This window comes from Saccoglossus kowalevskii, chromosome 9 (genome assembly GCF_978046115.1).
Source record: "Saccoglossus kowalevskii chromosome 9, keSacKowa6.1, whole genome shotgun sequence".
Lineage (NCBI taxonomy): Eukaryota > Metazoa > Hemichordata > Enteropneusta > Harrimaniidae > Saccoglossus > Saccoglossus kowalevskii.
In genome coordinates this window covers 8,787,500-8,801,803 of record NC_140649.1, presented here as the reverse complement: position 1 = coordinate 8,801,803, position 14,304 = coordinate 8,787,500, and the positions used below count along the sequence as shown (strand labels likewise).

Genomic DNA, 14,304 nt, shown 5'->3' with positions numbered 1-14,304 from the left:
TAAAGTGTATTTTATTCCACATATTGGAATTTGATAGACTGTTTCACAATGGACATGGGTAACTATCATTTTGTGGCAGCGTATCTACAAATGGCCAATTTCAATTTGTAATTTAGAAATAAAATAAACTGTTTATTGGCTCGCGTACATATGATTCACATAAAATATGACCGGGCAAGTATATACATAATTAGAGTCGTGGGATGGCAACATTCTTCCTACATGTGAGCATATACTTGTTTGGTCGTCAATGGACTTTTGTGCTGAAATTCTGCTGACTGATTATCCTAACTTCTATGAATGCCATTGCTCTTTCACTGACTGTTGCGAATTTCCATTTCCGGGATACCACAGTCCCTCTACTGTGGGGATACATTGCTAATTTTATATCATTTTACTGGTGTTTTTTATACTCAAGCGTGTGTAAATGTTTTTCAATAAGGAAACGATTCAATAAAGATTATTTTCATTATTAAAAAGTACAAATACTTCATCTGTTCAAGTTATTTCATGACAATCCCTGGAATAACGTGTGTCAAGGTCGACTTGACCGCGACTGTTCAAATGCGCCGCGTCAGCAATCTTGGATCATTGCCAAATCATTAACTAATGCGTCGAAAAAACAGAATAATAGCCGACCAACGCAAAACTTTTTGCAATGTCAGCAAGATTTCAACAGCCACAAATCGGCATGTCTGAACACACACAAATATAAATATACATATGAATCAATCTGCGCATGCGCTGTTGTAAAGTATGAGTGAATATAAAAACATATTGTCAACTGCACACACGCCAAATAACAAGAGGTAAAGTGCCGGTGAAGTATATCGAGTTGTCGGCAACATGCCAAAACGAAAGAACCCAAGTACAGGGTCCGCTCCCGAGGAGAATAGTGTTAAGAAAAAGAAAACTCTGTGCAAAGCGACCTGGATGTGGGTAGATCCTGCCACGAAAAAGACTGAGTCGAAGCCGGTAGATTTCAAAGCGGTCACCGGTGCCTTATCTCCGTTAATACAACTGACTGGATCCGGCATACCTGGGCGCAAAAACATCGCTGCGTTTGATATTGACGGCACGGTGATAAAAACGCGTAGCGGCGCGAAATTTGCAAAAGGTACGAAAACATTTTATACACTCGTAATTCGTTAGTACATTGATTTGCTAATGTAAAACTAAAGAATACATCCGTGGACAAGTTTGTTTTGTTTTATACGATATTGTACGATCAGGTTATTTTCATGTTTAGGTCAGCACTTTCGCTATCTGAGATCATTGACCTTACATTACCTACTTTCATGTATATATCCAAAGGCAATCATTAATTACTCACCTGGGGCCTGGGCCACTTGGCCGGTTAAGGGACACGCATGTGCGCTCTGAATTTCGCGGAGAAAGGGTATACTTTTCTAAGTTCGCGAAAAACGGAAAAGGGGGTACTTTTTTTAAAGACTGGCAGCTACTCGTAGGACAAGCAGGGATACAAACCAACAAGACCTTGTTTTTTGTTTTTCTTTTTTTGGAAGTTCCCCCAGAACACATCAAATGCACACAGACGTTCTAACAGAACGAGAAGCGTATCATCCCGTTGTTCACTAAAATAATGGTGTTTTTAAAATCCGCATTTCATCAAAAAAAGAAGTAAATTTTTATTTTAACATTAGTGGAAAGAAGTTGTTTCTGATTTTGATGAGTAGTCATATACTATCCTACATATACCCAGCTGAGTGCCCCGGGGAAGGGGTACTAAACATGACATGCTTTCAAATTGTACTTTAAATTTACAACTGAACACATCTCTCGTTTAATTTTTAGAGATATTAAGAACAAAAATATCAAAGACATAATTTATACCCCAGGCCAGACACCCATTTTCCTGTTTGCATACCGACTACCCCCGAAGTGCCGTCTAAAATTCATCGCGAATGTGTTTATTTTACTGTTTTCGTTTCAGGGCCGAAAGACTGGCAGTGGTGGGACGACAAAGTCCCGAGTAAACTGAGAGACGCTTACAATAGCGGTTATAAGATTGTGTTTTTCACAAATCAAGCTGGAATTGAGAAGAAACATGTAGCCCCGAAGGAGATTTGTACAAAATGTGACGACATAATAGGGAAGCTTGGAATCCCAGTACAGGTAGGAATGATTTCACTTTATATACGATACTTCAACGTGACAAACCTTTGAAATAATGAATCTACCAACATGTCTGCTGTGAGTGTCTAGACAGTAATCGGAACAAAAAACAAATGTAGCAAATAACTTAATCTGCATAAATTATGTAAGAAGATTACTAATCATGTAATCAAGATGTAATCAAATTACTAAAACTCTCACATGAAAAAAATTGCTTACTCACTCAGTAACAAAAATCGTGACGATAGCTCAGTCCGGAAACGCCCACCTGCCCTAACCGGCAAAAACTGTATACCATTCATAAATAGAAAAACAAAACAATAGTCGCCAATTTCACGAGCGGCGAGGGCGCTTGTGCAAGCACTGGCATACTAACTCGAGGGGTCCCATTTCCCAGTTGTCCGCCTTATATTAATTGTATGGGGGTTATAAGTGTTTTTATAAACGTTATAGTCTAGTCTGTGATGCTTTAAATTATTTTGTGTAGTATTTAATATTTTGAATATTCAGGTTCCGACTGGATTTGCACTTGTTCCGAATTTCTAGTCCGGCAGTAATGTAACAATTCCCAGGGCCGAATTGCCGGAACAAAGGCGAACTTTTGATGAACCCATGTGCATCGTCAAAGGCGTTAATAATTAGTAGAAACTAAAATTCGTAAAACAAAATTGAAATAGTAAGGCATATACCATCTGATATGTCGCATACTAGTCTGATTAAGTCTTAAAAGTATAATCTCAGATGTTGTCTTCCGTGATGTATCTTTTTAGGTTTTTATGTGTACGGGACAAAACGAATTCAGGAAACCATGTGCTATGGTATTCGATCACATGGAAACCCAATGCAATGACGGTATTCCTGTAAATCGTAAGAAGTCGTACTACGTAGGTGACGCAGCTGGTCGGGCTAAGAACTGGGCACCGGGTAAGGCGAGAGATTTCTCCTGCAGCGATAGGATGTTTGCAGCAAATTGCGGATTGAAGTTCTATACCCCAGAGGAGTACTTCCAAGGTGGGGAGCGTTTACGAAAGTTTCAATGGAGAACTCTGAACCCTACAAAAGAACTGAAAAACGCCGCTAGTCGAGTACCAGAGACGTATCATACGAAGGTAAGTCACCGTCCTTCATTGGGACGGTGGGTAAGTGGAGTCGCCACTACGACGCTATGACCTTTGTTAGTCCTGTTTTACGTTCGATTTCACGCATAGCGCGGGATCTCGCACGGCAGTGAACGGAAAATGGTCTATCATACAGTATTATACGCATACATATATTTAAAAAGTTACGGCATATGTCAGGAACGATTCTCTCTTAACATTCTATCTTCTGTCATTTCCTACAAACAGAAGCAAGAGATGATAGTCATGGTTGGTTACCCGGCATCCGGGAAGAGCACGTTTAGTAGAAACTACCTGGTGCCGCATGGCTATGAAATCGTCAACATGGATACTCTAGGGACCCAAAGTAAATGTAAGAAATTAACAAATCAGGTCCTGGAAGCTGGTAAAAGTGTCGTTATTGATAATACCAACCCACATAAATATATACGAAAAGACTATATGGATCTGGCCAAAGCTTATGGTGAGTTCTTGCAATTATTATCATAAAGAGTTATAGTACTTATACAATGACTGGGGGAATTTTGTTCATAATGATATGTTCTTAAATTTGGCAATGGTACAGTGGTTAGCTTGTTTATCTCGCATCACGGGGGGTGCTGGGTTCGATCCTCTCAGTCGACTGTATAAATTAGAGTACAGTCTAGCCCTGCCTTCCAATCACGTGGTATTTGTATAGGTACGGGAGACTGGTTTGCACGCATGCAATGTAATTAGCAATAAGGGATAAAACATCAGGGGAGACAGCAGTGACTTCAATGTCCGGAAATGTCGCCTGACTCATTTTTTTTATATATTTTTTTGCGCGCCAGTGACGTCAGAATGAGGTATTCACAAATTAAATGCGCATTGAAATGTCAATTTTAAAGCGGGAGGGTTGTCACCTGCGCACGCACGTGAATTGAGCCCCAAGAGACGATAACAACACACGTTAAGAACGCAAAGGCTCATGGGTAGACGCTTATTTGTAAACGATGACACGCTATGGCCACCTGACGCATGCGTAGGCGACGACTCCCGCCGCTTTAATATTATAGCTGTTCAGATGAAATTTCTTAATATGTATCAGGGACGGATTTTAGGGCAACACATTTATAATGACGTCATTGTCGCACTGCATTGTGTAAACAAAGTCGCGACGGTTTTAGTGGGGCACGCCTCTCTATCTTTGTCTAACTGTCATTCTTTCGTATTATTTCTATAGGGGTTCCCGCTCGTTGTTTCTGGTTCCAAACTTCACTAGAGTTGGCGCATCACATGAATCTCTACCGACAGACGCAGACGCGGGGTAAGACGCGTCGTGTCCCGGATGTCGCCTTTAACGTGTTCAAAATGAACTTCAGTGAACCAGAACTAGCCGAGGGATTTTCGGAAATAAAAAAGATTGAATTCATCCCAAAATTTGCCAGTAAGAATGATGAGAGTGTTTTCAAGCAATGGACATGTTGAAATTTGTGCATGAATAGTAGTGACAATAAAACGGATAGAATGTGTGGTGTGAAACCATATCATCGATTCATTCCAATATATTAAAAATCTTCACAAAAGTTACGTCCCTTTTACACACAATGTCAAGATCCGGATAAAGAGTTAAGAACTTCAATTATCGTCGATATATTTCGCTTTTCAGCTTCATCGATTAAATACATGCAATACGCATGCGTAATTTATTTTTCTTGATTGGCTTTCAAAACAAACATAGCGCGCGAAGGCGTAGCTATAATCATTAGAAACATCGTCGGCATTAATGTAACAACGAGTATATGAATCTCGAGATCCCCTATAGCTACTAGTGATAGTCACATAGAAACCACCATTTGACATTTAATTTGTTGTCAAGTAACTTGGTAAATATACTTCTTTCTGTAGTTTAAGTTTCTCTGCTTTTTCAGAATGTTTTAAGTTTTTGTTTATTATTGTTAGAATAACTGGAACACTATGAATACCAGCAGATATACCATGTATCAAAACTAGAACTGCTGTTGTTGTCAGAATGCCTGCACTGATTGTTTCGTTCGCTTTAAATTGTAATTCATAGAATTTTCTGTATCCACTGCAAACTCTTTCCAGGCTACAAATGTTTCAATTGTTTCACTGATCAATATATGTTTATTATATATTGATCAGTGAAACAATTTTTTGATTAATAAAGTTATGAAAGTCAATGCTGATATCCGAAGTTGCCACACCTTATATAAAAAAAAACCTTTATGTTATATTGCAAACTTATCCCTATTCTCTAGAAGATAATATTTGATAATCGTAGTCCTAAATAACTATTAAAAATAGCTAGACGTTTCGAGCAATGGCTCTTTATCGATAGCATAGAAGAAAGTGTTATGAAGTGTTCTATGCTATCGATAAAGAGCCATTGCTCGAAACGTCTAGCTATTTTTAATAGTTATTTAGGACTACGATTACCAAATATTATCTTCTATATATCATATTTATCAGTCCGAGCAGCGTTTATTTATTTATCCCTATTCTCTGGTGTTTTTCCCGATCAACTAAAAATTGCCAAAATGATCCCCATTTACAAAAAAATGTTCTCCATACATCTCTGGAAACTATAAACCAATTTCTATTTTACCAATTATTAGCAAAATTCTAGAAAAAAATATTAATAAGCAATTACGATCATTCATTGGTAAATATCAATTCATCAATCGAAACCAAAATGAATTTCGTAAGAAGAACTGTAAAAACTTGCCCTCATTGACCTAACTTATGAATTGCTGAATGATATTGATAAATATATTGTTCTGGGATTATTTCTAGACTTCTCAAAGGCATTTGATACTATTAACCACAGCATACTTTTTTCAAAAATTGCAACACTATGGCATCCGTTGAATCACTTTCTGAGAATGGTTCCACCTATCCAATGGTAAAGAGTTCATCATGACAACCGACTTGATCTTATCTACCCTCCCTATAAACTATGGTATTGGGCACTTTATTATTTATTTATATAAATTATATTCCAGCTTCATCCACATTATTTAACTTCAAGCTTTTTGCTGAAGATCCTTTTTATGCTTTGAATAAATTGTCACTGAATACTGCTGATATTGATTCTAATTTGATATACGTCAATAATAGATAAATACATGGTTCACAAAGTTCACAAACATTACAACTAACTAAATCCAAGGAAGATAGTTTCTCCAGAGCTACTGCAATGAACGCAAAAGATATATCCCATCAAATATTTCTTTAAAAACGCTCGTAATTACAGTGATTTCGTTCGCTGAAATAAATTTGAAGAATGCAAGTACAAGTAGTACCATTATCGTTTTGCTCAGAACATTGCGAAATTGCGAAAGCGTGCTTGTGTCAAAGGAGAGGTCAAAGGTTAACTAAGCGCAGTAGAGCCTTATGGGTGTTAATAATAACATTTTATTAGCCTTTAAAACAGGGTAAAAAGTAACATACAAGTCAACAACAACAAGAAAAGAGAAGAAAAACAATATATAAGAAGCATTAATTCATACGTGTAAATCACTCAGTTCCTCGTTTCTGAATTTCCATAGGTGGGTGAGAAAGTTTCGGATTTCGTTTGATGTATTATTTCCCAAATCCTTATTGATTGCCCATAAAGCATTACTGAAGAGAAAATTAAATTTGAAATTAATTCCTCCTGAGAAAAATCTATGTACAATAGTTGGTTCTCCACCACTTTCCACTATTGTATTGGTCAGTGCTGAATAGAATTTACTTCTCAAGTGGTTAGTTGATTTGCAAAGAAATAAAAAGTGATAAACATCCTCCTTTCCATCATTACAAATCTTACATACCCCGTCAGATGCCATGATGATCAAGAGGATCCTTTATATAATTTTCCTTTCATTTGTGTTTAATCCAACCATATAGTGCTTTAGGGATTTCATGTCTTGAATAGTTTCAACAAAACGCTTTATTTCATTTTCTTCACTAATTTTATAGAAACTAATATTATGTGGTCTTTTTATGATCCATACCATTTTGAATTAGGATATTGTTGATATATTTTGGCCAGTTCCAAGCAAGTTTAGCCTTGTTGTGATATGATTAATGTAGTTTAGAGAAAACTATTTTGGCCCACCTGGTATTATTCATCTTTTGTAATCTGTCCAAATACTGTATTCGCGATTTATCGTGAATAAAGTTGATGTCTTGTCATCCTAAATCTCCCAATATTGCTGGGTATGCTACATTCCTATTAACTTTAAAGAGAAACTTGCCAAATTGTTACTGGATGCTTTTAAGTTGTTATTCACTGTACTTTCTGACAGCCATACACTAGCTCCATAGTTAATTGATGGCATGATTATATTTTGCCACAGGACATCACCATATTCATATGTAGTGTAACTGTTATGTTGGTTTATGATTGATTTACTGTATGCTAATATTTTCGTTGCTTTTTTATAAGTTTCCATAAAATGTGAATGATCCTTCAATGATTTTGAAATAATGATGCCTAAGTATTTGTATGTTTTAGTTTCTTCAAGTGTCAAATTTCCTAATTTCCAAATTGTTTCTTTTTTATGTAACTTCTTTCCAAAATACATTATCTGGGATTTAGATTGATTAAAGCTTAATTTCCATTGCCCTGCAAATGTTGATGCAATATCTAACATATTTTGAAGTTCAACTACGTTATTTGTTACGAGGACTATGTCATCTGCCCAGAATAGACCAGGTATTAATTGTGTTCCAATCATTACCCCCAGTTTAGATTTGTATAACATTTCGGCGAATTCATTTATGTAAATTGAGAATAGTAAAGGACTTAGTACACACCCTTGTTTAACCCCTTGATTAGTTTTGAAATAATCTGTTTCAATATCATTAAAATTGATTTTGTTTAGAACATTGTCATACATGTCAGCAATTATATTCCATAGCTTCCCTCTGATTCCTGTATTCCATAAACAAACTCGATCGCAACCCATCTTTCCAGACTCTATCGAAGGCCTTAGAAAAATCAAGGAAGGCAACATAAGTTGATTTATTATTTGTTTTCCGCATGGAAGCAATGAACACATTATCCTCGTATCGTCTATCTTTCCTAAAACCACCTTGAATTTCGCCTAGTAAATCAGTTTCTTCAACAAATTTCTTTAGTTTTGTTTCTACTATTTTAGCATATACTTTTGACACAAAAGAGTTTAAGGTTATACCTCTATAGTTATTTAAGTCTTTCATGTCTCCTTTTTTATGAATTGGTTTTACAACTCCGTTTTTCCATTTATCTGGTATTTTACTATCGCTCAGACATGATTGAAATAGAACCGTTAAGGATTGTACGGTTGATTCCCCACCATTTTTAATGAATTCATTAATTATGTTGTCAGGGTCACATGCTTTATCCGTTTTACAAGATTTTATTGCATTGTGAACATCATCCTCGGTTATATCAATAGAATTAATTACTGGAAAATTAATGTTGTCTTTATGTTTGATTTTACCATTTCTAATTAGGCTCAGTTCCTCTATAATTTGATTATGGAAATTTGTTTCTTTTTTTTCCCTAGATCTTTATTTATTGTCCAGGCTGTATTTCAATAGTGTTTAAAGTTATTTTGACTATATTTTAGTTTGTTGTTATATGATTACCATTGCTTAAAACATCATAGATACATGTTTGTTTGATATTATTATTTAGTCTTCTTATATCACTCCAGAACATTTTTGAAGATTTTCCTCCTCGTTTAGCAATATCAACACTACGTTTAACTTATTCATCCGCAAAGGCTTGTGATTGGTCAAGTGTTTTCAATCGCTATTTGAAATTTATAAACATTTATGAATATTGTATATAAACAAAATCACGCATTCATGAAACCACTTGGCAATTTAGATAGATTCAGTCCACTATGGTGTTAGAAACAGTGATGAGTATTGCACTGTAAACTAATAGTAACACAGTGAGAGGTGTATGTGCTGTCTCAACACTAGAAGCGTGTTCAAGCACGTACCAGTGACGTCACAATAGTGCGGTCCAAAAATAGAACACACCAACGTGACTTGTTGTAACGCGTTTGTCGGATTTACATACGTAACGAATCTGAGCATGCGCACTCATGTAAACATAATCTATAAAATACAGCGCGGCTTGCGTAGTATCCCAGTTAAGCTACTCGTTACTGTTCGAAGTAAAAGTATCTGCAGCTGTATTCCCGAAAATATGTCAAAACGAAAGTCTGGTAGAGTGTCCGCTGCCGCCGAGGCTAAGAAAATAAAGGAACAAAGTCCTCTTTGGTTCGATGCAAACTGGACGTGGTCAGAGCCTGGATCGAAAAAGATCGAAAGACTTGTGAATTTTAAAGCAGACGCCGGTGCACTGTCGCCGGTGATACAGCTCACCGGCTCCGGTATTCCTGGATCGAAGAAAATTGCCGCTTTCGATATCGACAGCACTGTGATCAAAACACATAGTGGTCGCAGATTTGCTATAGGTAAAAACCTAGTATATTTTACTGTCATTCTGGCGAGTACAGTATACAAAATACCAGTGTTTACGTAAGAAGTCGACCATTTATATTATGAAGGAAGGCCAGAAAATTTGTTGAAAAAAATTGCAAGCAGACACTGAGAGAAAAAAAAAATTGTATGCAAGGTGTTGCAGAAAAAAAATGTTTGTAGATTGGATAAAAATAATATTGTAGAGATAAGACCCTTAAATATAGTGGCTTTTTGGTCCCCCATCAGTTATGTTATTTTAATCAACTAGGTAACCCATGCTTCTTTACATGACCTGAAATGACCTGAATTTTGTTCCCCAACAATAAATATACAATTGTTTATGTCCAGGATCAAACGATTGGCAATTTTGGGAAGATGAAGTTCCAGATAAACTCAAAGAAGCCCATAATGATGGTTATAAGATTGTGTTTTTTACAAATCAAGCTGGAATTGAGAAGAACCATGTGCGACCGAAAGAAATATGTACAAAATGTGAAGATATAATAGTGGCACTTGGATTCCCTGTACAGGTAGGAACATTGTTTGCTATGCTATAGGATTTTACTACAGTTGACAATATATATGTTGAATTAGATATTTTGTAAAATTGTTAGTATTTTACAAATTTGCTTTAAGTTTAAGTTGAACGGTAGAAAAAAAAATGCATTTTTATCTCTTGAAGTTTTTTGCAAATTGGATGAATTACATGTACTGTGAACGAAAAAGCAATTTTACCCAACCAGCAGTATTGCAATATTGCTCACTGTTTGCAAACAAAAAAAGCAATATTGATAGATGAAATGTACTGTAAAATCTGTATTATGAGCTTTGACTTCTATTAAAATGGTGGAATGCAACAGAAATGATGCGGCTTCTATTAGAGCATCTACACATATGAGAAATGGTGAATTTTTGGTTCTCAATTGTTCAAAAAGAATGGGTGCGACTTCTATTAGGGATGCGGCTTATAATACTTCTTCTAGTAATAGTTTGTAATGGCAAACTACCATAAGTGGTGCTACTTTGTTGACAAAACAGTGAGTTGTATTTTGATACTGCCCATTATATTACTTTTTTGGTCACATTTGCAAGAACATAATTTCTCGTTGATGCAAAATTCACTGCTATGAAATTCTGTGAAGTTTATTTATTCAATTTTCAAAGTAATTTATAATGTGATTTGTCCTCCCTCCTCCACAGGTGTTTATGTGCACTGGACAGAACCAGTTCCGCAAACCAAGTGTGTTGGTTTTTGACCACATGGAGAAAAATTGCAATGATGGAATTGCAGTAGATCGAAAGAAATCGTATTATGTTGGTGACGCTGCTGGTCGAGATAAAGACTGGGCACCGGGTAAGACGAGAGATTTCTCCTGCAGCGATAGGATGTTTGCAGCAAACTGTGGATTGACGTTCTACACACCAGAGGAGTATTTTCTGGGTGAAGCGGCAGTGCCGTTTCAGTGGAGGTCAACTGACCCTGTAGTGGAATTGAAAATGGCCGAAGGAAAAGCACCAGAAAAGTATCATTCCTTGGTAAGTTGTTGCATCATTGCTCATTGACCCAAGCTGCATATTTTTTAATTCTGAGAGCATCAAATTTGATAAATAATCAATTTTATTAAAAATAGTACAGGGCTGAAGATATTTTTTTCCTATTGACCCATTCACTGCCATTCTTAACTTTTGTACCGTTCCACAATTGGGTCTTATTTTACATTTTTTTTTAACTTTTGCAGGAGCAAGAGATGATAGTCATGGTTGGTTTCCCAGCATCTGGGAAGAGTACGTTTAGTAGAAACTACCTGGTGCCGCACGGATATCAAGTCGTCAATAGAGATACATTGGGAACACAAAGTAAATGTAAGAAATCATGCGACGAATCTTTGAAAAATGGTAAAAGTGTTATTATTGATAATACCAACCCTGCTAAACATGTCAGACAAGAGTATATCAACATAGCGAAAAAACATGGTGAGTTTTTATTTTTTCTATTTTACTTATTATTTTTTTCCTGACAAATTACACCTCACAAACATGCAACATGCAATTTGTTCATAGTCTGTTTTCTTTTTTAAAGGAGTTCCGATTCGTTGTTTCTGGTTCCAAACGTCACTGCCATTGGCGCACCACATGAATCTCTACCGACAGACGCAGACAAACGGAGATGTGCGGAGGGTACCGGATGTAGGCTACAATGTATTCAAAAAACACTTTGAAGAACCAGACTTGGAAGAAGGATTCTCTGAAATCAAAAAGATTGATTTCGTCCCGAAGTTTGCAAACAAAAAGGACGAGTGCTTATTTAAACAATGGACCTGCTGAACAAAAGTATTTTTATTTTACCGCCAAAGTCAACTTTTGTTACTTTGAAAAATTTTGCTGAGAAAAACTATGTTGTATCACCAAATGCAGCGAGTTAAATATTTTGTGCTGAATTGTATTATTTAAACAGAGTTTACCAGTAAGAATGGCACAACATAGCTATTCCCTTCATCTTTATGAATATTTATAAATTTAAATGGCGATTGAATGCAACCTGCCAATCAACTAGCGCAGTACGTGTTGATGTCATTTGAAAATGTTCTGATGTTATTGCACCAGCCAACAGAATGCTATGAAATTTATAAATATTTATGAAGATGCCAGGAACATGTTTGTTGTGTGATAATATTGGAATATTACAATATATATTTTATATATCTATATTCTTGTATACCGGGTACTTCCATTATTAGTTTTTGAACACAAAATCTTCATGCTGGAGCCAATTTGTGTAAATTGCAATCATGTGACATGCAATAGACAGGAAACTAAATGTTTTCACATCCGATCTGTGAGACTACATTGGAAAGCACACATCCATGTATACAGTGTATATTTATATGTATAATTAAAACTGTTTCATTTGACATCATCCTTATTCAAATTCAAGCAAGATGATTGGATTGGTTACCATGAAGATAGAATGTTCTTTCAATTACTGTGATGTCACTGCATAATCATTTTGACTGTTATAAATATGTTGGATTATACATTATTTTTAAACAATCATGGGTTTGTGATCTCCGTGGTATTGAATGATTTTTTCAGTAAATATTACACCATTTCTGATCTACATGTATTTAGATTTTGTTATACCCTGAGGCTGAACCCTCGTTTCTGAATATTCTTGTTTAATGGTGACCATATATGATTTTTCAGAGCAGAAAAAAAAAAAGTCGGATCTAACATACAACATTGTTATTAAGAAATTTAGTAGCGAAAGCTGTTTTTACATAACACTTGCGATTCATGTGCACATACCTGCTAAACATTGAAGGAATGTGTTCGATATGGGTCCCATGCAACATATTGAGTGCATGTAAAATACTTTGTTTACATGAATTTTGACGCTGCACACGGACCACCAACCTTTAATAACAAGTTTATATTTAGTGTAACATTTTTAGTGCAACAAGTTTTTTATTGCAGTCATCAGTTAACTTTACAGTTGATTGACATATCTGGAAATTAAGTAAATACGTTTCTTGTACACGCTGACAGGTGAAATCAAAGGAAGGAAATCCAATTCAAGTCACATTACTATTTCCTAACAGAGTATATTTAACTAGATTTTTATATTTTTCATATTTTCAATTATTTTATTTTTGAGATATTGTGCAATAAATAACAATTTTAATATTGTATTTTAATAAGCATTATTGAAGATCTGAATGCATAAATTTTACATGCTTATTGTAAGATTTAATTTATATAATAAAATAAACATATACTTTATATGTGTCAAAGTTAATGAATGCAATCACACAGAATGTTAATTGGTCGAAAGTCATAATGTATGCATAATCGAAGTTATGTGTATGTATTTATGTGCAAATATGACCCATGATGCATTATGTTTTCTGAAGCTCTGTGTATTGACAGTGTGAAAGGCAATTGGTTCAAGCATGTCAGTGATAAGACTGCAATGGCCATTCACCAATTACTTTGTTTTAATCAAGCTGTTCAACAAAACGACATGCATTAAGGTTCTACCAAATTTGAATGAAATCCGGTTCCAGAACTTGAATTTGGTGTATTTCAACAACTAAAATGACCACCAGTGTTGTTTTTATGTACAAGTTTGAACATACCGTAATAACCATCCTTAATAAGAGCCATTTTAATTCACAGGTGGAAGCAAAAAACTAGTATTAGTAAGGTGGTATTCAAGAAACCACAATTCAACTAATTTTGGGAGGTGTTGGTGAATTAAATTGCTGTTGATGTTGTGCATGTAGCATGCAGTGTGGGAGAGAACCTCCCAGTATCACCATGGAAACTCAATTTTTTAAATGATTTCACAATGTTAGATTTCATATTATTAATTATATAAACTTTTCATCTCGTTACTATGCGAAATTTTGAAAACAAAATGACACTTGTGACCATTTTCCATGGTACATCAGATTATTTTATATTCGCTATTCTGATGGTATGAACTCATAATTGTACAGGTATAATAAACATGACATCAGATTATTTTATATTCGCTATTCTGATGGTATGAACTCATAATTGTACAGGTATAATAAACATGACATCAGATTATTTTATA

The 14,304-nt window shown here is 35.4% G+C and overlaps 2 protein-coding genes across 2 annotated transcripts; both read left to right on the top strand.

Annotated features, from left to right (window-relative positions):
• Positions 1-786: 786 nt before the first annotated feature.
• LOC100369642 (uncharacterized protein F21D5.5-like) lies at positions 787-4,760 on the top strand. Its single transcript, XM_002740947.4, has 5 exons — positions 787-1,117; positions 1,955-2,136; positions 2,907-3,245; positions 3,483-3,717; positions 4,459-4,760. Exons 1-5 carry the CDS (start codon positions 847-849, stop codon positions 4,701-4,703), a joined length of 1,272 nt encoding a protein of 423 aa, XP_002740993.2. The 5' UTR covers positions 787-846; the 3' UTR covers positions 4,704-4,760.
• Positions 4,761-9,309: 4,549 nt separating this feature from the next.
• On the top strand, positions 9,310-13,484 carry LOC100369494 (uncharacterized protein F21D5.5-like). The gene is made up of 5 exons (XM_085503585.1): positions 9,310-9,697; positions 10,053-10,234; positions 10,905-11,240; positions 11,444-11,678; positions 11,785-13,484. Exons 1-5 carry the CDS (start codon positions 9,313-9,315, stop codon positions 12,027-12,029), a joined length of 1,383 nt encoding a protein of 460 aa, XP_085359711.1. The 5' UTR covers positions 9,310-9,312; the 3' UTR covers positions 12,030-13,484.
• Positions 13,485-14,304: the final 820 nt, after the last annotated feature.

Bases quoted from the DNA above. Each gene is read 5' to 3' on its own strand.
- LOC100369494 (XM_085503585.1), top strand. From the start codon at position 9,313: ATGCGCACTCATGTAAACATAATCTATAAAATACAGCGCGGCTTGCGT. The intron at 9,698-10,052 runs GTAAAAACCTAG...GTTTATGTCCAG, and splicing joins TGGTCGCAGATTTGCTATAG to GATCAAACGATTGGCAATTT. The intron at 11,679-11,784 runs GTGAGTTTTTAT...TCTTTTTTAAAG, and splicing joins CAACATAGCGAAAAAACATG to GAGTTCCGATTCGTTGTTTC.
- LOC100369642 (XM_002740947.4), top strand. From the start codon at position 847: ATGCCAAAACGAAAGAACCCAAGTACAGGGTCCGCTCCCGAGGAGAAT. The intron at 1,118-1,954 runs GTACGAAAACAT...TTTTCGTTTCAG, and splicing joins CGGCGCGAAATTTGCAAAAG to GGCCGAAAGACTGGCAGTGG. The intron at 3,246-3,482 runs GTAAGTCACCGT...TCCTACAAACAG, and splicing joins CAGAGACGTATCATACGAAG to AAGCAAGAGATGATAGTCAT.